The 26,787-nt window shown below is 42.5% G+C and overlaps 2 protein-coding genes across 2 annotated transcripts in view; both read right to left on the bottom strand.

Annotated features, from left to right (window-relative positions):
- NDFIP1 (Nedd4 family interacting protein 1) overlaps window positions 1-6,939 on the bottom strand; it is a 50,116-nt gene extending 43,177 nt beyond the window's left edge. Inside the window, exon 1 of the mRNA XM_063447404.1 lies at window positions 6,765-6,939. Coding sequence (XP_063303474.1) covers window positions 6,765-6,803 — 39 coding nt within the window. The 5' untranslated portion in view covers window positions 6,804-6,939. The remainder of the gene's footprint in view (window positions 1-6,764) is intronic.
- Window positions 6,940-17,604: 10,665 nt separating this feature from the next.
- On the bottom strand, window positions 17,605-18,477 carry LOC134600862 (ras-related protein Ral-A-like). Its single transcript, XM_063445250.1, has one exon. The coding sequence runs from the start codon at window positions 18,351-18,353 to the stop codon at window positions 17,712-17,714; it is 642 nt and encodes a 213-aa protein (XP_063301320.1). The 5' UTR covers window positions 18,354-18,477; the 3' UTR covers window positions 17,605-17,711.
- Between the last annotated feature and the right edge of the window lie 8,310 nt (window positions 18,478-26,787).

The following is a 26,787-nucleotide window of genomic DNA, read 5'->3' as shown; positions in this document are numbered from 1 at the left end:
GCATCATGGGAGGTGTAGTCCAAAACATCTGGAGTGCCGAAGGTTGCCTATGCCTGACATAGGATGTAAAGTATAACTGTCTGTTTTAATACAATGTGATTGTTGGATATACATTTTCCACTGTTTTGGCTGGGTTTTGCAGAATGACATTGTCCACTCCCAAAATGATTGTGGAAAGCACCCAGCAGATTCCTATGTTGACCTCCTTCTAAAGAGGTTTTTTTTTTTTTTTGTCAGTTTGTTCTTTAACAGAATTGAGATGATTTCCCCACTCTTTTGAATATATATATATATATATATATATATATATATATATATATATATATATATATATATATATATATATATATCTTACATTTTCTTTTTATATAGTGTTAAATTTTCAAGAGATGCTCCATCTCTGTGAAACGGTCAATGGTGGAGCTATATAAATAAATAACAATACTTGTAAAAATAATATTTCTAACTCATCTATATTTGATTTTGAATACTGCTCGTAGTTAAATGTACACGTATAAAAACGTGTAAGGGTTAGGGTGTTTATTAATACAAAAGTAGCACAACAGTGACAAAATTTGTATCTTTATATAAGAAAAACTGCATCAGAAGGGAAATCCAATCTCAGAGGATGTATAAAAATAGAAACTAAAGTGCAACATGGTTTAGATACCCTGCATTACAATTCTCAATCAACCTTTGTCTAGCATTGGCTATACTGCTGTGAGAAAATGTTGCACATGAAATGCAAAAAGATATAAGTCACAGTTGTGGCCCTTGTTCCCATGAATAAAATCCACACAGACTTCATAATACTTGCTGCACGAAAGGCAAAAATATAGACTAATGGATTCATATTATAAATAGTAAATTTTGTCTGCATACAGTTGTACAATTTATTCACCCCCCAATTACCTATGCAGGTAAGTTAATTTGCTCAACAAAACACAAATCCACAATGCATCATGGAAGGGACCATATACAGAGTAAGGTCCCTAATCTCAATACAGCACTAGGAAACATATCTAAGCCTGCTTAGACTTAGTCGGAGTTACAGCAGCTTCTATCATTCAGTCCTACTCCTGTACCAAATTGTGGGAAAGGAGATGGGGAGACAGAAAACAGGGAAAGTCTCTCACAGCCCTTCTCAGCAAAATAAAGGTCTGTTTCTTCTTCTCTGAATTCAAACACCAGTGGTTCATCAAAGTCAATAGGGGAACTTCTAATGAAGAAAAGGCTTTAATTACATAGCTCTGTCTAGTGCTCCAAGATAACATTCAGGTTCCAGAGATATTGGTTACAGAAAAACCTGAAAAAGCAGAAAACCAAGTGATCCAGAAACAAAACAGAAAGCTAGCCACAATGTGATGGAAGTCCTTCTAGCTTACCTACTTAAAAACTTCCCCCAAAAATGAAAAGAATTAGGCTAGTTGATCATGAGCATTTATCTGCTGAATCAAGTTGAGTCAACATTTTCAAGAAGTTTGAGTTGCTAGAGTAGCTTATCTTGTGCGTCAAGCTTTTCAGCTTTACTTGATAAAATGTAAATAAAAAAAAAGTGTCATATCTTCAGAGTTTCTCCAAGTTGAATGCACTATGATTTAGAAAAGAAGAAAATAGGTTGATTTACTCAGTTGCTTGTAAGTTCGTTTGAGCAGGGCCCTCAGCACCTTCTGCTCCTGTATGTCCAACTTGTCTTGTTACAAATACTTGTTTGTTAGTCCAACTATTGTACAACACTAAGGAATCGGTCAGTGCTTTATAAATGATATAATTTAATAAGGACATAAAGTTATGAAGTCGTTTTGTAACTAAATTAAGGCCAAAGTCATAAGCCAACAAGTTTGCAAAAATAGGTCTTCTAGAATATCTGAAGTATATATACACACACAAGGGGTATGTAGTGCCTTTTAAACCACATGAATGAATGTGGACCTACACGATATTACATACGTGATTTTAATGTTGTTGCTAAGCAGTGTATGTTTCAATGAATGTCTTCAGACCTGTTGAAGCTATACATGCAGGATCCAATGGTATAGTTAACCTACTTTGCCTCACATATTGAAACTCACCTAGACATAACATCTACCCAATTCATTCCAAAGGGACAGCCCTATAGTATAATCTTAACTGGAATAACAATGGAGGTTTTTTTAAGTTCTTGTTAGAAGCAGAATTTCTGTGTTCTTTGAATGTAATTTATGGACTACGTAGCTCTGCCCATTATACTGTATCCCACAGTGACACGCACGCAGATAGATTACATAAGCACAACTGCATAGTGTACAGTATATCAGGAAAAAGTTCATCACAGAGGCAAAGCTCTGTGTCCCATAGCCCACATAGAAAGAGGTAATTAATACTGCCACATCTAAAATAACCGGCCTAAAGGAAAGGAGCCTAAAGTGGTCTGTTCTTTGTTTACAGTACTTTTGCTAAATCAAGAAGATTTCTTTTCGTTTAAGAGCTTCTGTAAAGATCAATCTTGGCTTGTCGGTGAGTGATAATTTCAACCACAGGTCTTGGACAAAAATAATCCACTACTTATTTAGTAGGCCAATAATTTGCTCATAGAAACTGCTACACCTTATTACAAACAATAAACTGTATCGCTTTTCAATGTGATTTTATTGGTTTTATATTGGCATAGGTGGAGAATAAATTTAGACAATTAAGAATATCAAAAATGGCATATTTTGATCCTTAGTTGAAAGCATATGAATTTCAACATTTTATATTTATATTATTTTTATTCAGACCAAAGTCCTTTATAATCTGTTCTGTTTATTACCATTAATTACGGAATTTCATTCCATATTCACTTCTAGTAGTGTCTGGACGGTAATGTTTCTCCAAGAATCTATTGATGAGTTCCCATGCTTCTTCTTCACAATCAGAGAAGAACGCTTCGATTACCCTTACTGCTCACAAACTGGCCAAGATGTATATTAGTCATTTACTTCTGGTGGTAACTTGCTGAGAGAAAAAGGGAGAATAGGACACATGACATGTGTGACATGTCATGATTCCCTTTTATTCCCGAAGTTTGGTCCTTAAGGGGTTAAAGGCACGGATGCAGGAGTGTTTAGAGCCTATACCCGTATAAAAGGCTCTTAAAAATGTGAGTTTACCTTCACTCCCGGAACCTAGTAATAATCTGATATTAAACAATACTACTCTATGTATATTTTCTCTGCTTTTGTCTTTTGCATATGGGTAAGTATGTTTTGCATTAATCACTTTGTAATCACATCTATAGCGCTGCACTCTGACTAGGAGTTGGAAAGGTGGTTACAATAACAACTTAAATGAGATGATTCCAGCATGATAATAGAGCACTGCCCTGCTTGGAAAAGTGCTCCCAAGCATAACCAACCCCGGTATGGAGAGGGCAGCATCGGAAGGTAGAAGTCATAACTGTAACTCACACTCACTTCCCTACAGGAATTGTGATGCTAGCGCCAGGGGCAGCAAGTAACACTTTAACAGTTTCCAAAGCACACAAACATACCATTTATCACGATGAAAAATTATATATTTACCAACTTCTGAGCAGTTGAACTGGAAACTATGAGAAAAATATACAATGTGTTTAATGACCAAACTAAACTGTATAAAAGCAAATTTTTAATGCAAATTTTGTTTCTGTCTAAAAGATCTACAAGATTTTAAGGTTGATAAACTATTCCCAAACTATCTGGATACATTCAAACAGAAAACAGTCTCTAGTGCAAAAACTAAGACTTCATGAATAACAGATGATCATTTGATCTCTATGTTACAACTGTGTGAATCAAAGCAAAGCAGGTTACAGCTATATAAGGCAGGTGGTGTGCACTATTACAGTCTTGATCGGCTAAGCACATACAATTTATCTAGAATTGAGGAATTGCCTAGAAAACAAAAAAATAGATTTCTATCAAGGAAGTCCAAAAAAGATTAGGAACCCCTGGCCTAGGCAAAGCAGTATTCAGCTAAACACAGCATTTTTGCCACCTCAAATGGAACAAACTGACAGTGTTGAATAACAGAAAAATAGTGCAAAAATTGTCTGAACAGATGCACTTTGTGATTTTTGTAGCGTCTTGTAAAGACGCCATGCAAAGAAAGGCAGCTGCAGCGGATACCTTTTTTATTGAATCTTTCGTAAAATTAAAGGGAACTAGGAACCATATCCTCTACAGCAAGCACGTCAAACTCAAAAGGTAACACGGGCCAAACAAACAAGGTTTAAGTTTACGAGGGAGCAAAAAAAATAAAATAAAAAATAACGTCTGCTTTCATAGCAACGTAGGTTTATTTTGACAAGTGCAGTATAAAAAAAAGTTGCCTGACACTAGACGACCTTACGCTCGTAGGGCTTCAAACTAAACAAAACCGCAAATTTATTTTAAGGAGACCTGCATTTGCATATAACCAGTGTTTCAGTCAAACTACCTTGACATATTAAGAAAAGTTTGGTAATGTGACTGAAATGGTGAATGTATGTTGTTGCACAGCTGTAAAAATCAAATTTCATTATTTTGGTGATTTTGAAGTCCTAGGAGTGTGTTCTTCACTTTGGCGGAGATCAAATTTGATGATCTTAGCCAATCCAATGCTTTCCCATAGGAGAGTATTGGGAATGTTTGGCAAAAAGCTACACAGCCAATCAGCATCTTCATGGCGAGCTCCAGCACCTCCATGCAGATCAAATCTAATCCACTGCCCCCTCCCCCATTCTAATACACTGCCCATAAATTCAATACATTTCCCTAAATCCAATCTAATACACTGCCCCTTAATCTAATACACTGCCCCCTCTCTCCCCAAATTAATACACTGCCCCCCCTCCACAATTTAATACACTGGCCCCCTCCCTCAAATTAATACACTGCTAGCCCTCATCCATCCCTCAAATTAATACACCACTTCCTCCATCCCTCCTATATAAATTAAAAACACCGGCCCCCACTCTTCCCAAATGAATGCACTGCCCCCGAATCCCCCCCTCCCCCTCCCTCCCCAATATACTGCCTCCTCCCTCCCTCAAATTAATGCACTGCCCCCCCTCCCCAATGTACTGCCCCTCACCCTCCCCAATGTACTGCCCCTCACCCTCCCCAATTTAGCACACTACACAGGAAGCTCCCCAAAGCCCCTCTTCTCCTACCTCAAGATGAGCCGCGCATCCTCCAGTTCCAGCCCTGCTCTTCTCTGTTTAAGCAGGCCAGAAGCTCCTCTGGCACTGCAGCAAGAGGGAAGGGCGAGTGGCTGGCCTGCTCTGCAGACAGACAGACACTCTGCCCTCTTGCGGCCGTGGAAGGAAAGGCAAGAATCAGACATGAAAGATCTTGCCTGTCTTGCGGCTGGTCGCAGCCACCGCACAAAGCGGCCCCAGGTTAGGAGGGCCGCAAATATACTTAGTGTGGGCTGCATGCGGCCCGCAAGTTTGACATGCTTGCTCTACAGTGTTCCCATGTTCTGTCCACCAGTAATCTGTCAATTTAGACATGGTTTCACTTTTACTTTGCAGGGTTGGGTTCCTGCAGACCATCTGGCCTGAGTTTGCCTTATAAAGTGTAATTTGATACTGCCATGTTTTTATACCAATGCAACCAGGTTTAAATAGTATTGATTGGCTGACAGCGATCAGCTGACACTCACAGCCAATACTGTTTAACCCCCTTGTGCTTTATCAGGCCATCTCTCTGATCGGAAGGGACCGACACAGCAAGGCAAGCACACAGCATTTGAAGGCCTTTCAAACTATAACCACTAAAGTCCGCTGTAGTGGTTATGGTGAAAGTGTACCTTTAATTGTACTATAAATTAAAAGGTACAGAACATGTAATGTATTAGCTGCAGTTACAAATGTTGCAGTAGTGGTTAGGATGCCTTTAATAAAAAAAATTTTAAAAAACAACACAACACATACACAGCTAACCACAATGAGCCTTTTGTACAGAAAACAAAAATTATTGCTGATGGCTACTGGCTGTACTAGAACTAAAGTGCAGTACTCTGCAATATTTAATTATGCATGGTTCGTAATTGCACTGCATTGAAAGGTCGTGCTCATCATCACATAATTCAAAAGACTCAAAAAGTGAGCACGTACAAGATTTTGCTACATGTACATACACACAAATTGTCATAAATACTGGGTAGAGGCTAAGATTAATTATTTTATATCACTACATGCCTGGCATGTCAAAGGTCATCAGGAGGAGTGTGTTTGTACCCATGTGTGTCCAAGACTGGCCCTCCAGTTGTTGAATTATTTGACCCAGAACTCCTGGCTAGCCAGAGCAGTGTAACAGCTGCAGAGCCAATGATAGACAGTGGGGTGGTGGGGATAGATAGATAGATATTTATATACACACACAGATGTATAAAATGTAACATATCATCTCATTCTCATAACACTTGGATCGAGGATCGATTAACGTGTGCTGTATACCAAATGAATCTTGATCACGAATTATTAAGCTGTATTGCAGCATTACACATGTTGTAATGGGTATCTATGACACTGTGGCCATAACCAATGTTAGATGGGGTGTACACTGTAGAAGGTGTTTTACATATAGCACAGTATGAATGCAGGCTCGGTATAAAGGTGCTGCATTGCTCAGCCCATCCTGCCATGACTGTATCTGCTGAGCTCAATCCCCCCCCAGCAGGCAGATGGCAACATTGCGGCCTAGTTGACAAGAGCTCATCCCCGGGGCTCGCGTACCGTCTCCCCGGCCCACCGCGCTGCCCAACAGGCACTTTCCTACCTGCTGATATCGGCTGCTGCTGCTGCCCTGTTCGGACATGGCTGCTGAAGGATAGCGGAGAGCAGGCTCCGGGCAAGCTGACGGCAAGGCGGCGGCTGCGAAAAGCAGATCCTGTGTCTGATATAGAGAGAAAGAGCTGGCTAATACTGCCCTATGGAGGGAGGAGAGAGCACAGCAAGGAGGGGACTGAAATCCTCACTGTATACACAGCACTAAACAACTAACATCAGTGTGCACCCTGTATACACACTGTGTGTACACAAACACTGACATCCTCACGGTATACACAGCACTAACTAACAACAGTGTGCACCCTGTATACACACTGTGTGTACACAAACACAAAATACAGGCATATTGTGGGCCATCATTTAAAAAGAACTCTCATTAGGGAGAGTTTTAAAAAATTTAATATGTAAATAAAATTTAGCCCCCACCCAAAAATAAAAAAAATACTTTTTATTTTTGAGTTGGCATTTGGTGCCAGCATGACATGTACATGTAATTACAGAATGGAGTGCTTGTATGGTAGTACTGGAGAAGTGCCAGGGCACATATGTGGATGGATAACAGATCTCTGTGGATGACCTGAGGCATTAGACGATGGCAAAGTTGTCATGAACACAGAATTGCTGCGGAAGTTAGTTTGTTTTATACTCACCTCTGCTGAATTAGGAACTTAACCCCTCAAGGACACATGACATGTGTGACATGTCATGATTCCCTTTTATTTCAGAAGTTTGGTCCTTAAGGGGTTAAGTATCTGCGTCAATAGCGTTTATGGGGTGCGTGAATGAGAATTTGTCACAAGGCTCAACGTTAGGCCTTCAGTCACCGGTGACACCTCCTTGCCCATTACTGCCCTTTTTTGGGGGGTTTGTTTTGCTTAAAGGGACACTATAGTCACCCTTCAGCTCAATGAAGTGGTCTGGATGCCAGGTCCCCCAGGTTTTAACCTTTCAGATGTAAACATAGCAGTTTCAGAGAAACTGCTATGTTTACATTGCAGGCATAACCCCTTAACGACCGCTGACGGTTCAGGACCGTCAGCGGTAAAACGTGCGTTTGGACCGCTGACGGTCCTGAACCGTCATAACGGTTTTGGGCTACTTACCTGATCGCCGTCGGTCCCACGGCGGCGATCAGCTCTCCTCCCGGTCCAGGGGGGTTGCCTGTCTGCCCGGGCAGTCCCCCCTCGGCAGATCAGGACCCCACGGCCATGTGATCACTCGATCACATGACCGCAATAGGGGTCTGTGTATCTGCCTGCAGGGGGACTGTCTGTGCTGACAGGCAGTCTCCCTGCAAGTGAAAAATCCAAAATAAAGTGTAAAAAAAAAATCTGTGTAAAAAAAAAAAAAATATGTGTATATATATATATGCTATATATACATGTATTATATCTATATATACCTATATATAATATATGTATATATATCATATATATAATGTCACACTAAGTGTATTTTTATATTTATATATACGTATATAATTATAAAAATACACTTATATTTAAATTACACATGAATATATACAATATATATAATAACTATATATATGGTATATATATATTATTATAAAATACAAATAATATGTTAATAAAAATAAATAACAAAAAATAAAAATAATTTTTAATAATTAAAAAAAAATTATATATATATATTCAGTTTTATTCTAACAGTATTTTGATATTGATATATATATATTTATATCAAAATACACTTAGAATGTAATGATATATATATCTATGTATAAATAAATAAATAAAAATAATACGAAATATACATATGTCCACATACATAATTACATAAATAATTTCATAAATATACACGTAGACGTCAAATATATAAATATGTATATATATTAAAATTCTACGTGCATATTTATGTAATATTTTTACCTAATTAAGTAATTTTAATGATTGCAATTTGAGGGACCTGCCTGCCAACCCAGGCCAAAAGTCCAGATAATTTAATTTGCTAGCACTGTGTTTAACCCTGTAACTTTCTATGACACCCTAAATCCTGTACATGGGGGTACTGTTTTACTCGGGAGACTTCGCTGAACACAAATATTAGTGTTTCAAAACAGTAAAACATATCACAGCGATGATATTGTCAGTGAAAGTGAAGTTTTTTGCATTTTTCACACACAAACAGCTCTTTCACTGAGGATATTATTGCTGTGATATATTTTACTGTTCTGATACACTAATATTTGTGTTCAGCGAAGTCTCCTGAGTATAACAGTACCCCACATGTAGAGGTTTTATAGTGTTTGTGAAAGTTACAGGGTCAAATATAAGGCTTGATTTTACTTTTTTTTTTTTTATTGAAATTTGTCAGATTGGTTAGGTTGCCTTTGAGAGCGTATGGTAGCCAAGGAATGAGAATTAGCCCCATAATGGCATACCATTTGCAAAAGAAGACAACCCAAGGTATTGCAAATGGGGTATGTTCAGCTTTTTTTAGTAGCCACTTAGTCACAAACACCGGCCAAAGTTAGCGTTTTTTGCATTTTTAACACACAAACAAATATAAATGCTAACTTTGGCCAGTGTTTGTGACTAGGTGGCTACTAAAAAAAACTGGACATACCCCATTTTGAATACCCTGGGTTGTCTACTTTAAAAAATATGTACATGTTAGGTGTGTTTCAGGGATTTATGACAGATAACGGTGTAACAATGTCACTATTGATACATTTAAAATATATATATATTGAAACAGCAATTTCCTACTTGTATTTATAGGCCTATAACTTGCAAAAAAAAGCAATAAAGCATGTAAACACTGGGTGTTTTTAAACTCGGGACAAAATTTTGAATCTATTTAGCAGTTTTTTTCATTAGCTTTTGTAGATAAGTAAAAGATTTTTCAAGTAAAAGTCCAAAAACATGTTTTTTTTTTTATTTTTCACCATATTTTATTATTTTTTTTAAATACAATATATGACATAATATATATACTGGTATGTAAAGAAAGCCCTTCTTGTCGTGAAAAAAACAGTATATAACTTGTATGGGAACCGTAAATGAGAGAGCGGAAAATTACAGCTAAACACAAACACCTCAAAAGTGTTAAAACTGCTCTGGTCCTTAACGTACAAACATCGCAAAAACAGGCCGGTCCTGAAGGGGTTAATCTCACTGTAGCAGAGAGCTGATATCCCACAGCTATTCTCCACTTAAGATCCCAGTGAGGCTCAGGAACAAGGCAATAGTAAATCCACAGGCAGAGTTTCCAGCAGGCAAAATAACACAGCAGTATCCCCACAGCAATCTCAATAACTGGACGACACACAGTTTCAGGAGCAGAACTCTTTATGGAAAGATACCATTAGAATGATAAAACAAGTTACAAATTTCCAGCTATCTCATGATCCTAAAACAATACTCCTTCGATCACTTCCACTGCCTCTTTGTCAGTCTCAGCCAATCCTATGGGGAAGCACTGTGATTGGATCAGGCTACCACTTGTGATGATGTCAGCAGACAGCTTGTTTTTTTTGGGTTTGAAAAACAGTAAGATTTTGCTATATTTATGGAGGCATTAGGGGCCCAGGGGGGCTAGATGGTGGTTTTAACACTATAGGGTCAGGAATACATGTTTGTGTTCCTGACCCTGTAGTGATCCTTTAAATTTATTTATTGCAAATTATGCTATAACTACAGTTGGAGAGCTCAAAACACAGGGTCACAGGGAGCCGTGACACTGCAAGCCTCTGAACAATGAATACAAAGACTAGCTTTCTGTATCCAGCGCTGCAAGCTTTTTCAATACAGCTACAGCACTTTATACACATAATGCCACCCCTATTTTTTGTTCGACTTTGGGTGTTAGTGGGGGGCCTCATGTTTGAGTTTCGCCTAAGGCCTTACAAAGTCTAGAGTCGCCAATGGATATATTATACAGTATATAAGCTGGTTACAGACTTATAATAATAAAACTATTGTGAGTCTATAAAATAAATAAAATACAAAGCCATATAGTAAAATGAAAATATATCACTTTAGCATATCTAAAAACTACTGAAAACCCCTTGGTTGTAAGTAAAACCTAAAAAAAGACCATAAAAGCAGGGATATAAACCAACTAAAAAATCATAAAAAATTATATAAATCAAAATCGGCATTCAGACCATGGGGGGCTAGAGTCTGCAAACTAAAATCCCATTCCATTTCTATTCTGCCCAAAATATTTTTTAGTATTCCCACATTTTTTTTATTCCTGTGCATTTCAGAAATTAGGATCTTTATTGTGAATAGTAAAGTGATACAGAGTGGCTTTGGTATCCATTTTTAATATTTCTGCAATGTTCTCCTAGTCTAGTTTTTAAACACCTGGTAGTCATACGCACATATTGGAGGCCACACAGGCACTCCAATTGGTAAAAAAAAATTTGGGGTATTACATCCAATAAAATCTTTATAATATATAATATAACTTTTGTTAGTTCTGTTTGATTTAAAATGGGTGACTTTAGACTGAGGAAAACTCTTGCAGACAATACAACATTTGCATTTATAGAATCCTTTAGCTTTCGCTCAAATGCCTTGTCAGCCTCGCGGTAAATACACTCCTGTGTGTAGGTGGTGCAGTGTGTGTGTTGTAGGTGAGCTCATGGGCGTAGGAACCCAAAAAAATCTGGGGGGGATAGCATTTTTACTCGCCGGGTATATTCTTATTCCGTAAACTAGGAGTTGTTTATCCCATTGTACAGCGCTACGGAATTTGCAGTCGCTATATAAATGATTAAATAATAACAACATTAAAGGGTCACCACAGGGAAGGGGTTTTACTTACCCGGATACAGCGCCGGGATCCTCCTGATTAGAACCACCCCTACCCTTCCCATGAATATTAGAACCACCCCTACCCCTTCCATGCACAAAAGAACTCCACCTACCCCTTCCACGCACATTAACCTCCTACCCCTTCCATGCATATTAGTACCCCCCTAACCCCTTCCATGCATATTAGAACCCACCCTACCTCTTCCATTCATATTAGTACTCCCCTAACCCCTTCCAATAATTTTTCTACCTACCCCCTCCTCCCATCCATATTAGTAGCCCCCCTAAACCCTTCCAATTATTTTTCTACCTACCCCTCTCCCCTATCCTTATTAGTAGCCCCCCTAACCCTTTCCAATTATTTTTCTGCCATGTTAACTAACGCCAGTGCTGGAGTGCCTACATTAAAAGGCCTGCAGGGACAGGCTATAGACACCAGAACCACTACACTAAGCTGCAGTGCTTCTGGGGACTATAGTGTTTCTTTAATGTGAGGTAAATTAGAGATTAGTGCAACGAATAATATGCTAGATTGCCTACTTACAACCAGATGAGGATGATGATGGGCTCTAGCTGCAGTCTGGCTCCACTGGTCTGGTGTAGAACAGGCTCTCTGGAGGCTGTTTGTAACTGTGGTCACAAAAATCAATGTTCTGTGAGAACGGGAAGCAGCTCCATTTTTTGGGGGCCCTTTACACAGCTCAAGGTCTGGATCCCAGGGTCCACCTTCATGTTCCACCAATGAGTTTGTTCACAGGGGGTGGAGTGTGTAGGGGATGTCCTGATATGTGTGTAAGGAATGCATTGTGTGAATCTGTGTTTGTATGTGTAAGGGCTGCAAGGTGTGATTCTGTGTATGTACGGGATGCAGTGTGTGCGTCTGTAAGGGGTGCATTGAGTGTATGTACGGGGTGCATTGAGTGTGTAAGGTTGCATGATTGTGTGAGTGTGTGTGTGTGTGCACGGGGTGCATTGAGTGTGTGTAAGGATGAATTGTGTGTTTCTGTGTGTGTAAGGGTGGTATGATTGTGTGATTGTGTGTGTGTGTGTGTGTGTGTGGTGGATGTCAATCTCTCTCCCTCCCTTGTCACTCTTTCTCCCCCCCCCCCTCCCTGCTTCTTTCTCCCCCCCCCCTCCCTCCCTGCTTCTTTCTCCCCCCCCTCCCTCCCTGCTTCTTTCTCCCCCCCTCCCTCCCTGCTTCTTTCTCCCCCCCTCCCTCCCTGCTTCCTTCTACCCCCCCCCCTCCCTCCCTGCTTCCTTCTACCCCCCCCCCTCCCTCCCTGCTTCCTTCTACCCCCCCCTCCCTCCCTGCTTCTTTCTCCCCCCCCTCCCTCCCTGCTTCTTTCTCCCCCCCTCCCTCCCTGCTTCTTTCTCCCCCCCTCCCTCCCTGCTTCTTTCTCCCCCCCTCCCTCCCTGCTTCTTTCTCCCCCCCTCCCTCCCTGCTTCTTTCTCCCCCCCTCCCTGCTTCTTTCTCCCCCCTCCCTGCTTCTTTCTCCCCCCCCTCCCTGCTTCTTTCTCCCCCCCCTCCCTGCTTCTTTCTCCCCCCCTCCCTGCTTCTTTCTCCCCCCCCCTCCCTGCTTCTTTCCCCCCCCCCTCCCTGCTTCTTTCCCCCCCCCCCTCCCTGCTTCTTTCTCCCCCCCCTCCCTGCTTCTTTCTCCCCCCCTCCCTGCTTCTTTCTCCCCCCCCTCCTGCTTCTTTCTCCCCCCCCTCCCTGCTTCTTTCCCCCCCTCCCTGCTTCTTTCTCCCCCCCTCCCTGCTTCTTCCCCCCCCTCCCTGTTTCTTTATTTCCCCACCCTCCCTCCCTGTTTCTTTATTTCCCCTCCCTCCCTGTTTCTTTATTCCCCCCCTTCCCCCCCCTGTTTCTTTATTTCCCCTTCCTCCCTCCCTCCCTGTTTCTTTATTTCCCCTCCCTCCCTGTTTCTTTATTCCCCCCTCCCCCCTCCCTCCCTGTTTCTTTATTCCCCCCCCTCCCTGTTTCTTTATTTCCCCTTCCTCCCTCCCTCCCTGTTTCTTTATTTCCCCTCCCTCCCTGTTTCTTTATTCCCCCCCCCCTCCCTCTTCCCCCCTTCCTGTTTCTTTCTCTCCCTCCCTCCCCTACCTATGATGTAGCGTGGCCGAGCGCTGTATAGTCCGCCGGTACAGGGAGCTTTTGTTTCCTGTACCCGGCGGACTAACAGGAAGTGCACACTCAGTGTGCACTTCCTGTTAGTCCGGCCGGGTACAGGAGACAGATGCTCCCTGTACCGGCGGACTATACAGCGCTCGGCTACGCTACAGTGAAGGAGTGACAGGAGGGAGCGCTGAGCGCTTCCCTCCTGTCAGCTCCTCTCTTCATGCTGCGCCCGGGCGGTGCGCTCTCATGGACGCACCAGCCCGGGCAAAGCTGCAGCCGCCTGAGGCTCTCTGCAGAGCGCTCGGGCGGCTGCAGCATCAGGGGGGGCCGGCGGAGCTGGGGGGGATTTCCCCATACCTGTCCCCCCTGCATGATTTGCTGGGGGGGATGCGTCCCCCCCATCCCCCCCAGTTCCTACGCCCATGGGTGAGCTATTAGTGTGTGAAGGACCCAGAGTGTGTATAGGAGATCTAGTGTGTGTGTGTTTGTAGAGGATTCAGCATGTACATATAGATCTAGTGTGTGTATGTGTGTGTGTGTGTGTGTAGATTAGATGATCCAGAGTTGGGTAAGGGATCTAGCGTGTATCTGGAATGTAATATGTGTGTGAGTGTGAGTGGTGCAGTGTGTTGCGTGAGGGGTGCAGTGTGTATGAGGTTGCTGTGAATGTGTGTGTGAGGGGCTGCTGGGTGACCGGCCGCATGTCAGTGCTTTTGGGTCGGTGAGGGAGATCTTTGATCTTTGAGTGCTTGGATAGTGCCGGCTCTGCATGGGCCGACAGGGGAGATCCTGTGACATCCCCTGACGGTCTCGGCCCATGGCCATCGCTGCCATGCCCGATGGCCAGTCCGGGCCTTCCTGAATCCAAGAAGATAGATAAACTGATGTAAGATTGGAACAACTGGATGAATGAGTCCTGGAAAATAACACAATATGTCATCCTATGTTCAACAGCCAGAATTGTTACATTGCAAGAAACTCAAAAGATACATTCAGTCCTGTCTGTGAGTGATCTGTAATGACATGATTGCTTAGCATAGTTGTATAAAAGCTAAAGGCCTTTAATGGGTACAGATGCATCTTATAATGAAAACACTGATCTCTCATTATCCAATATTTAAATAAGAATGTTGCCATATAAATTGTTAAATAATTTCTAAATGAGCATCACGATGGAAGAAAAGCACATTCCATTGCCCACCCACTGATGGACCTGAACATAATTGAACCTTAAAGGAACACTATAGTCATCCAGACCACTTCAGCTCATTGAAGTAGTCTGGGTGCAGTGTCCCATACTTAGTCCTGCACTGTAAATCATTGCATTTTTTGATGAACTGCAATAATTACCTTGCAGGGCTAAGATTGCTTCCAGTGGCTGTCAGACAGCCACTGGAGGCAATTCTTAGATGCTAGGGAGATTAGGTCCCTTAACTGACGCAGGATGTCCTCACATTCTGCTTGAGGACATCCAGCGTCAGTGAAATCCCCATAGGAAAGCATTAAAGCAATACTTTCCTATGGGAGGGGAGGGACTAATGCACCGAGGGAGATCAGCGGTGGAATCGCATAAGTTACTGAAAGTTTTTTTTAACCTTTTAGCTGCCATAGGTCGGCACTATAACACTATAGAATCCCTTTAATGGGAAGTTACTGAACTACAAAGTAGATATCCACACTGAGGAATATCCCACTAAACTGTAGTTCTAGGTTTGTATGACTGTATTCCAGGAAGAACAGACCATTTTCTGAAAGCAAATGCCAGTTTTAAGTTTTTTGATGTTCACATTTTTCCACTCCATTAATGTATCCCCATTCCCCTTCTATAAAAAAAAGTGAGCTGTGTCAGTGGCCACAAAATGTCCGATGGCAGCCCTGCCCTTGGAACTGTTTGTGGCCAGTGGATGACCAGACCAGCTGGTGTACTTGGAACTCTCTTACTTTGCAATCTGAATGACACAAGTTATCAATGTCACATCAGGATATCATACTATATGCCAGTAGCTGTGTTTTTATTCTGTAGCCTCTGTTTGTATAATTACCAATGCTCTTTTTGCATAGATTGTAAAGCACTCTTGATAAGAGCAAAATATAAGGACTATAAAAAAAAAAAGAAAAGAAAGAGACCAGGGAAGGGTGGCAACACGTATTAAAAAACACACACAGACGGCGGAGCCTAGCTATCAAGGAGAGTAGACGTGCATGCCATGAGCTCCCGCTGAAAAGGCAAACAAAATAATTTTAAACAGGCTAAAACAGCTATTGGCCCCACTGATGGGCAGCACAGAGCCCAGAGGGGACCCAGCGAGATACCCTGAGACCCTGCATAGCGGATCGGTTACGGGAGACCGGGAGAGCACCGCTGCGGCCTACTACACCGGAGCTGGGGAGGGACGCCGGAACTCCCTGCCTCCAGGTAACCCACGAGACTAGACACTCTCCTACCTCCCCCCTTTGGACCGGTGGGGGTCATCCCGGTCCCCACTCGACAGCCTAAATCAAGCAACATGAAAACAGCATACAGACCCAGAACGGAGTCCAGCCACATGAAGAGGGCCGAAACAATAATGGCGTCTGACACATGGCATGATGAGAAGACACACAAACAATATGCACCAGCCCTTTGCTCCGTGGACCGCATACTAAAGCGGCTGACTAAGCTTATTCAACGGTTTTGGGTAAAACTGGAAACCCTCCTAATATCTAAACCGCACCAACCTCGAGACAGAAAGCGGGGCGGCAAGAGCCGGAGGGAACAAGGGACCCCCTCGGGCCTACAACACCTAGACAAGCCTGCACCTCTCACTGCTGGCCCACCTGGGCTGAGGGCCACCAAGGGCTTGACCCGAAGACATCATCCACACGGACGGAGAGACGGCCGCCACAGACGGCGACAAACCATCGCGTCCCCCCGTCACTCCCGCTATGGGAAGGACCCGGTCCTTGGAAGAGAACGGGCCCGTGGCACAAAGATGTCGGCCTTCATACCGGCCTGGGGCTGGAGGGAGGACCCACCCCGCCCCTGGCGAACAGCCGCCTTTGCAACTCGTCCTGCAATGAACGTAGCTAGCAGACCACAGGGCCCAGACCGAGGACGCACCACACAGGTGACAAGCTCCCGGCTCACCTTTGCTGGACTCTGGCACGAATGCCCATGCAGCTTCCCATCGCAAGGAATTGGTTAAGCAGCCTACAGAACCACTCGCAACCCATAACTGATGTTAGCGGTAACCACACCATATGTGACGTTAATGACTTTCAGGGGCTTATTGAGGTAAAGTTGCTTTAAACTATATTACACTAGAAATTTATAATTTGATTGGTTATACCAATATCTCAGTGCCTCTAACATTGAGACTGATGACATAAATGCCTAGATGTTTAATGCATTTTCAATGCATAGAATGCTCCACTCCTTAACTACGGAGGATCAAACTATGTAGCATAGGTTGCCTACTAGCCCACTGTTGCCTGATTCCACCGGGCCCTAAGTTATTGTATTGTGTTCTGAGAACCATGCCTCCACATAGAGCATCATAAGCCTGACATCTAACCCAGCCCCCAATGTCTTAGTTATGTACTTAAGATTGATACACTCGTGACTTCTATATATACCTACCTAGCATGCTCCAAACCTGATCCTCTTGAATTTAAAAATAAAAATTGTGCACTGTTCCTATATACCCCATTGTTACCTATGTTTTGAACTACGCAAGTGTAATGCCTTTGGGGTACCATATGCCTGTATGTTATCCTAATATGCACTGCAAAAAAAAACCACACACACAGACTATATCTGTGCCTATACTGTACAAATAAACAATTTAAGTGACTGGAGATTCATTATGTGTTAATATAATACAATCAGAAATGTGGTTTTTATTTTATTTATTTTATTGTTTGTTTTTTTTAAGTTAAATGTCAGTGCAGCTTTTTGATTTTTAATTAATGTCCTAGATGTTGCAAAGATGTTAATGAGCAGCCAATCCCCATATGGTGCCTTAATCCTGGTGTGTGCATGTTAGCAATGACGATGTTTTCATCTTTTTTTGAAAAGTTTTTCTCTTATTATCTTGGCCAGGCTTTTCTGCTTTTTCTTGTCGTGTTCATCATGTTTGCTTTCCATTTTGTAGGCTTTGATTTGTCTCAGTAAATTGAAGAATACTTTTTGTACCTCAGCCTGTGTCTGTGCTCCAGGTATCTCCATATACTCCACGTTCCAGTTAGCAGCTTTGCATGTTGCCTCATCCACAGAGACCTCCCTTTTATCTCCGGGATCTGATTGGATTCCAACCAGTAAGAATGGAACATTGTCACATTCCTTCACTAGCATAATCTGATCCCTTAACCATGCAGTAGCTGCAAAGGTTTTATGCTCTGTGATGGAGAAGGCACAGAGAAAGCCTTCTGCTTTTTGGATGTAACTATCTATGACGGCTTGATAGTCTTCCATTCCAGATAGATCCCGGATTTCAATCTGGACCTCCTCCCCATCTACCACAACCTTTTTCACGTAGCAGTCCTGTTTGCAGCTGTCCTGATCGGTGAGTTCATAGTCTGCCTCAGAATCACCATACATAAAATGGAGTATTAAATCATGTTTCCTGACACCACTACTGCCTATAATCAAAACTTTGTGTAAAGGCAGGGGATTCTGTCTATTAGGATTTCTTGCAGCCATTTTTTGGACTTTCTATCAATGCCTGCAATTTTACATAGCTGCCAACTGTCTTGAATTTTCTGGGTAAGTCCTGTTCTTGTACTCTTCTGTGTTCAATTTAACGTGATTCTGTCAGAGCTGCAAAACCAATATACAAAGAGAGATTACTGCAGGCTACCTTGGCTCCCAGCCTCCTCACTGTTGCGTTGAGCTGCTGTCGTAACAATGGGAGCGTGACTGCAGTTACCTAGCCAATCAGCAGTCCAAAGACAAACCAGGAAATCTGTCTTGCAAGGAAGGTGCATGCATTTAAAAAAAAAAAAAAAGTCCAAGGGGGGGGGGAGAGAGAGATTAAAATAAAAAAACACAAAACAAGTATACATTCAAAGGTAAATTGCTACTTAGTGGATTTTGCAGGCAGACCACTCCAATACCAGGATGAGACACTTCAATCAGGAGGGGTCAGATCTTATTCTATCATTTTAATCAGATGATTATGAGATAAGTAGTTTATCATGAAAGAGCTGTTCAGATGATCACATAGAATTTTGATCAGCTCTTTCAGCTGATAGGAGCCATACAGTGGCCGTTATCAATTTATAAACAGCCTAGTTTAATGTTTAGTGAACTGGCTCCTTTATTGCCTTGAATGAGCCACAGACTGCTCATGTCCAGGGAGGGGGATGTCTACCCTATTATGTGAACACTGCACTTGCAAATAAGGACACAAATTGCTATAAGCAACCTGGAACAAGCAGGGTTATTCGCTAAAATGAGATTTGTTGTGAATTAAAAGCAAAGTTCAATAACAAAAAAAAAAACACCTCAAGCACCATAGCCACCACAGCACACCATAGTGTTTATGGTGCCATTAGTGCTCTGGTAGCCCCACTGTAAGTAGTCAAACCATTTGATTTCTTACCTAGCTCCCCTAGTTCATAAAGAGATCCTATGGTCTCTGTGTGAGCTAAACCTGACAGTGCAGAGCTTAGCTCAGGAGAGCTAACGGAACTCCAGCATTGGATCGTCCAGCTCTCCTTCAAAAGTAGTGAAGGCGAAGTACTAGTACTACCTGGGGTCAAATTGTTCTAAAATGGTTTAACTACTTAAAATGGTGATTGCCAGAGTAATCCTGGCCTCACAACTACTACAATGTAATGTTTTGGTTATTTGGTTGCTTGTATTATTCCTTTAAAGGGACACTGTAGGCAATCAGCCCATTTCAGCCCATTGAAGTGGTCTGGGTGCAAACTCCCATCACCCTTAACCGTGAGCGTGCACTTATTGCAGTCTTTATAAACTGCAATAACTACCTGCTATGGTTAACTCCTCCTCTAGTGGTGGTCTACCAGACAGCCACTAGAGGGACTTCTCGGTGCCTAGACGACTTTTGATCACCTTTACAACGCTGGACGTCCTCACACTATGCATGAGGACTTCCATCGTCGCCTAATCCACATTGAATAATGTTTTCAGGTGGGGAGATCCTAATGCGAGCAAGGCTATTGTCAGCCGGCGGGGGAGGGGTGTGGGCGGAGCTGAGCCAGCGCCGAGGGACATCGGCGCAGGATCCAGGTAAGTGACAGAAGGGGTTGACAAAGGGGGAAGCTATAGTGCCAGTAAAACAAGCTTGGTTACCTGGCACTATAGTTTCCCTTTAAGGCCAAAGTAGCTGAACTGGAAGGTGACTTGGAGAATCTTTACTGTTTATTGGTTTTGGCCTTACATTTTCCTGTCAATTCTCATCTTTAGTGAATATAAGTATTTAGACTGTCTTAAACCAAAGTGAATTTTACTGATCAGCCACTATAAGCAACCCCAAATAAAAGTGTCAATATCCGTAACAAACGTACACAGCTATCTCAAACTCCCACGTAAATGGAAAGACCACACACCTACTTGATAACAAGCACTTGAAGTTTAATATTCCACATATAGGATTTTCCTTAACCCCTTAAGGACCAAACTTCTGGAATAAAATGGAATCATGGCGTGTCAGACATGTCGTGTGTCCTTAAGGGGTTAAAAATGAAAGCATGATCTAGGCCAATATCTTATGTAGCAGAATTAGGCTTGCAAACCCTTTATACTCAATGTGTTCACATTTACAGACTCCTATGGAAAGCTGGAGTCATCTTACAAGCACTATTAAATATAATTTAATAAATATAATATAATAAAGGATATAATCCAGGGAGACAGTTCACCATATAGTAGTTTCCAGCTGCTCCCCGTAAGAACAAAAGGTCCAATACGCAAATCAATAAGACTGCTGCAAGAGTTTTCTCCTGATCAGTAGTCACCGAGCTCACCAACCTGTCCACACGAATTACCTCTTGTAGCTCCGCACACAGGAGCTAAGAAATGCTACATTGTCCCCCACATGCATATAGATATTGAGCAATATATACTTATTACTATCAGTAATTAGAGAGAGTTTCTAAAATATTCCAAAATATGAAAGGGTTCTCCAAGCACCATGACCACTTCAGCGGGCTGTACTGGTTATCGTGATTGCAGTAACCTTATAAAGAATAGTCAGCTGTGTGAAGCCTAGGGGCAACCTGTGGATGTCATCAGTAATAAGCAAAAAGTTGGAGGAGGAGTTTTCATGATACAATGAAGATTTTTTTGGCCAGTTGTTGCTGGCCATTTTGTAGGCTCTGATTTCTCTCAGTAAATTAAAGACACGTTATGTACCTCGTGCTGAATGTTCCATTCAGCAGTTTTGCATGTCAACGCATCCGCAGAGACCTGCCTTTTATCTCCAGGATCTGATTGGATTCCAACCAGTTGAAATGGAACATTCTCATATTCCTTCACAAGCTCAATCTACTACTTTAAACCCAGGAGCTGCAATAGATTCCTGCTCTTTGGCGGAGAAGACACAGAGAAAGCTTTCTGATGGAGAACTGGATCTCCCAAGCTTGAGCTTCCATTAGCTCTCCTGAGCCACGCCCTGTACTGTGAGGCTTAACAAATAGTTGTGGTGTGGAGCCGTGCCCTTCAGATCTCTGATAAGAAGTCAAACCATTCTAAAATAGTTTAACTACTTACAAAAGGAGGGGCGGAGGTGCCAGGGCACTCCTGGTATAACCCCATGCAGCATCCTCCATTGTTAACAGTCATACTGTTTTTGAAGGTTTGACCTCATTCCTGAGGTCCGCTGGGTGTGGTTCCCCACCTCCACTACTTATTAAGCATGACAGTGCAGGGCTTAGCTCATTAGAGCTGATGGAATCTCCACATGACACCTTCCGACTCCAGTAACGTGGGCCAAGCGGCGAAAGTTCCTAACTTAGAACTTCCGTTAGCTCTCCTGAACTAAGCCCTGCATTGCTCTTGGCCACTGAGCTTAAGAGAGCAAACAGAAATTCATGTTTTTGACTCTTAGTGATACCGGAGAAACTGACGGAAGCCAAGCACAGAGAGATGGACACAGGTTTCTTCAGGAAGGAAGAGATTCTTTATTGGATCACCGATCGGGACTCAGAGGGACTAATGTCACCAAAATACAGCAAAGTCTGAGTCCTGATCATACAGTGTAGGTCCCTTATATAGGCATGTAGCTCCTCCCATAATCAGTTCAACCTACACATACTCTTATCTAATCAACTAAATAGAGACTAAATTCCTGTTTGACCACATGGCTTGCCCAGCACAATGGAGGAGGGGAAATACTTGTATATCCTGTATTCCTACACTTGCTCAGTACACTGTTGATTGTATCTTAGCTATGTGTAACTGACAAACTGATACACCAACATACACATATGCCACGTGGAAATCTCGGCCTACTAAATTTATTTTTACTGAGATTCCACCACATTCCCCCCTTTGATGCTTCTGATATTTCACAATTCCAGATGCATCACTTAACCATAGTTTGCTTACACCTCAGGTTGCTATGAACCAGACCAGACTTTGCGACTCCCTAAAGATACGAATCCCTCAACATTCCTCTTCCTGTACTAATTCTACCTGATTTAGAGCCTCATACCTATATATAGCCATTATCTGTGCAGCAGCCTTTCTCTCTGCTATATTCTCTATAATGCTCTGCACAGACCTAACTACCAAAGGAATCAGACATGGTAGGAGAAGGCACAGCATCAAGATTAGCATGACTCCACCTACCAATGCCTTAAGTCCTCCAAACTGCTCATACCAGTTACCAAACCAACTACTTGGATTATACCCTTTCCATACCTGGGTAGGCACATGCGCTAGTTTAACCATATGGCTAGTAAGCTCAGCTATTGCTTGCCCTTCATCATCTATTTGAAGACAACAATTGCTTAGGTTAAACTTCCCACATACACCTCCCTCTACTGCCAATAGGTAATCCAAGGCTAATCTATTTTGGTAAACGGCTGTCCTTATCCTAGTATTATGTTTCGCTAGGAGATTGACCGCTTGCGATGTTTCATTGGTAATTATCTCAACCACTGCCTGTAACCTTATAATACGGTTGAGCATATATATTGGGGTTCTATATCCAAAAGTGCCATCCTCTGCCAACGTAGCTGGCCCATAATAATCTATAATACGCTGGGGAGGCCACTCATTATCTTCCCAGGTACCTATCTCTAGGGGTCCCCTTTGCTTTCTATGATTCACATCATATACCTTAACTCCCAAAGTCTCTCCTGTTTCAATAGGCAACAAGAAGAAGGATGGTTTGAGCATACCTAACACACATGCCCCTTCCCAGTCTTGTGGTAACTCCAAATAGGCTTTCTTACCACAGATCCAGTACAAATTTGCTGGGGCTTTCCAACTCGATGTAGCAGGTCAAACCACACATCCTTTAAATTGGTATAACTTGCAAACGGGTTAGGTGGTTCTGAGACATTTGAAGCTGACCACCAAGTTTTATTCTTTGTATCATCATCATAAGCTTTTTGCCCTAGACAAGTCAATTCTCCTACAGATGTATTAAACATTATTCCTTTCCTTGCTATGCAAACATAACCTATAATGGAGGTCTTTAATCGCCACTCAGATTTACCTCTAACACTCATTTGATAATCAGCTTGAGAAGATGTTATCTGTTCAATTGTCTCAGAACCGGAATACATTACCTCCTTTGCTTCCCAGGGCCATTGGTCTCCCATATTAGTACCTCCACACACATAGCAGTTGGTTACATTAAGACTACCGGCAATACTCTCGGCTAGATCAATAAACGAGTTCTTAGCATTATGGGGGATCTTATTCTCTACACTCATCTCCTCGTAGAAAGAATGGAAAACCTGATGAGTCTGGGCTGCCACAGTGTCGGTCTCTATCCCTATAAATAATATTGTCCCAGGATCCAAACCTGTCCCATATATCTGGAACCCAAATAAGTTTCCGAACCTATCTATAAACTGTTCAGGATTATTAATAAGTATATGGACTGGGTTACACTCCATAGACTTACAATATGGTTTGGTAGGCAACTTAGTAACAATCATATCCTTATCTACTGTCTGTCCCCAAGTTGCCCACCCTACACAAGACCAATATGGACAATAATTATAATTCTTATTTGGGCATTTTGGATCTATGTACTTGTTCTTACTACTGGGGCAAATATAGTTATCATTAGACCCATACGTTCTTTCCCATTTAAGATCCCCGCATACATTCCACGGTTTTCTACCACTTGATATCGCCTTACATGCATCAAATAGCAGAACACCTGAAGAATGTACGGTTTCTAGTATTGTCTTATTTATTAGGGTCCCCTGTGAGTCTCCATTCCGAAGGGTCAACCAAATTGTACGGGGTTGATACTCTGGACTAAAACACTTAGGTTCTCCTACTCCTAAATGGCATACACTATAATCTATACCTAAGTATCTACACTTAGATACATATCCTTTACACTCATATTGTGAATGCCAAATAAGGGTCTGGGAAATATGATTACCTGTTTTTGTAGTCTTAATGCAAACCTCACAGCCAGGTGTGTCGGTACCTCTACCTTCCTGAATAATTAAAAACACACATATATACATTAAAAAACATATCACTCATTCTACGACCGTGCGATGGCACCTCAGCTTCCAGGATGTAAGGGCTGCAAGAAATGGAGTCCTTCAAGTCCTCTCTTCCCTTCACAGAGGTCCCTTCAAGACACTCTGGCTATGTATCGTGGGTAGGTGGTCAGGCTTTATTATGGCCGGCAAAACACCTACTTGCTGATCTCTTTGTTTACTCTTGAAGTCCCAATATCTCCTCGTCACTCCGACTGAGTTACACGCTTTAAACGGATCTTGCAGGGATTCTCTGGATTTGGTGTAGCTTGCCAAGAATCTACTGCTGCTGGTTTAACCCTGGAGTGATGAATACACGGAGTCACTTCAGCCACCTTTATAGCTGTAGGGGTAGACAAAAGAACAACATAAGGACCCCTCCACTTTGGCCCCAACGGTACACTGTTCCACTCCTTTATCCAAACTTGATCTCCTGGATGATAACAATGGACAGGTGGATAAATATTCACAGGTAATCTATCTTGTACCCATTTCTGTACCTCCTCCATAGTTTTACCCAACTCTACAACCTGCTGCCGGGTAATTCCTTCTCCCAACTGACTTAAATCCCCCCTTAAGTTACCAAGTACAGGAGGTGGACGCCCATACATAATTTCAAAAGGTGAGAGACCCATCCTTCTGGTAGGTGTACTACGAATGCGCAACAGAGCTATTGGCAAAAGAACATTCCACTTAAGTTGAGTTTCTTGACACATCTTTGCCAATTGGTTCTTAATAGTTCTGTTCATGCTTTCCACTTTCCCAGAGCTCTGAGGCCTATATGCCGTATGAAGTTTCCACTTAATACCAAGCATATGAGTCAGTTGTTGTAGGCACTGGTGAACAAAGGCTGGACCATGATCCGATCCTATAGAGCATGGTAGTCCATATCGGGGTAATATTTCTCGCAACAGGAATCGCACAACTTCTCCTGCTTTCTCTGTACGAGTAGGACATGCTTCTACCCAACCTGAGTAGGTACACACAACTACTAGTAGGTAGCGATGTCCGCCGGATTTAGGCATTACTGTTTAGTCTTATTTGGAGATCGGACATAGGGAGTCCTCCCATATACTGGACTCCCGGTGGTTTCACTGGACTTTGCCTTGCGTTGTTCTTGGCACATATCACACATCTTCGTACAATGGCTTGAGTCAAGTTGGACAATCTTGGTATCTAGAAATGCTTCCTAAGAGATTCTTCCATGCTATCTCTTCCGAAATGTGTCCCGTTATGATAATTCTGGACAATTTCTACAGCTAGCGATGCTGGAATAACTATTCTTCCATCTTCTAACTGATACCAATTGTTCTCCAGGTACTTCCCAGCTTCAGTCTTTAACCACTCTTCTTCTTGAGCTGTATAAACTGGAGTCCATTGAGACAGAGGGGTCGGTATGAGAGCAGCTATACGTTCCACATACTCCTGTTTTCCTGATTCAGCGGCACGCTTGGCTGCATTATCTGCCATCCGATTTCCTTTTGTTACATCACCATCACCTTTCAGATGCGCTCGACAATGTATGATACCAACTTCTTTCGGTTCCCACACGGCTTCCAGTAGTTGTAATATCTCTGCTGCGTACTTGATTTCTTTACCCTCTGAGTTCAGTAGTCCTCTTTCTTTATACAAGGCTCCATGGGCATGAGTGGTTAAAAACGCATACTTGGAGTCCGTGTAGATGTTCACCCTCAAACCTTCAGCCAATTGTAACGCTCGTGTGAGTGCGATTAGTTCTGCCTTCTGTGCCGATGTTCCTTTTGACAATGGCCGAGCTTCTATCACCTTGTCTATGGTTGTCACTGCATATCCTGCATAGCGAATCCCTTCTTTCACATAACTACTGCCGTCCGTATAGTACTGGACATCAGGGTTCTGGATGGGAAAATCACGAAGGTCCGGCCTACTTGAAAACACTTCATCCATCACCTCCAGGCAATCATGTTGACTCAGTAGGTTGGTCAAAAGGGGAGCTGGATTCAAGGTATTAACAGTCTCTAGATGCACTCTCGGGTTTTCACATAACATAGCTTGATACTTAGTCATGCGGCTATTGCTAAACCAATGATTGCCTTTATAGTCTAGCAACGTCTGTACTGCGTGTGGGACTCGCACGTAGAGTTCCTGACCCAGAGTAAGCTTATCAGCTTCGGCTACCAGCAGGGCGGCGGCAGCTACGGCTCTTAGACAAGGTGGAAGACCACTGGCCACTGCATCCAATTGTTTTGACATATATGCAACAGGTCGTTGCCATGATCCCAAGTACTGTGTCAATACTCCCACAGCCATTCTTCTTTGCTCGTGTACATATAAGTAGAATGGGCGTGTATGATCAGGTAGACCTAATGCTGGGGCGCTCATCAATGCCTTCTTCACATCTTCAAATGCCTTTTGCTGTTCGGGGGTCCACAGGAAGGGATCGTGTTCTGTAC

This window comes from Pelobates fuscus, chromosome 3 (assembly GCF_036172605.1).
Source record: "Pelobates fuscus isolate aPelFus1 chromosome 3, aPelFus1.pri, whole genome shotgun sequence".
Taxonomy (NCBI): Eukaryota; Metazoa; Chordata; class Amphibia; order Anura; family Pelobatidae; genus Pelobates; species Pelobates fuscus.
Note: the sequence above shows the minus strand (reverse complement) of the source record. Positions and strands in the feature narration are given on the sequence as shown.

Coding starts and splice junctions, on each gene's coding strand:
- LOC134600862 (XM_063445250.1), bottom strand. CDS start 18,353: ATGGCTGCAAGAAATCCTAATAGACAGAATCCCCTGCCTTTACACAAA.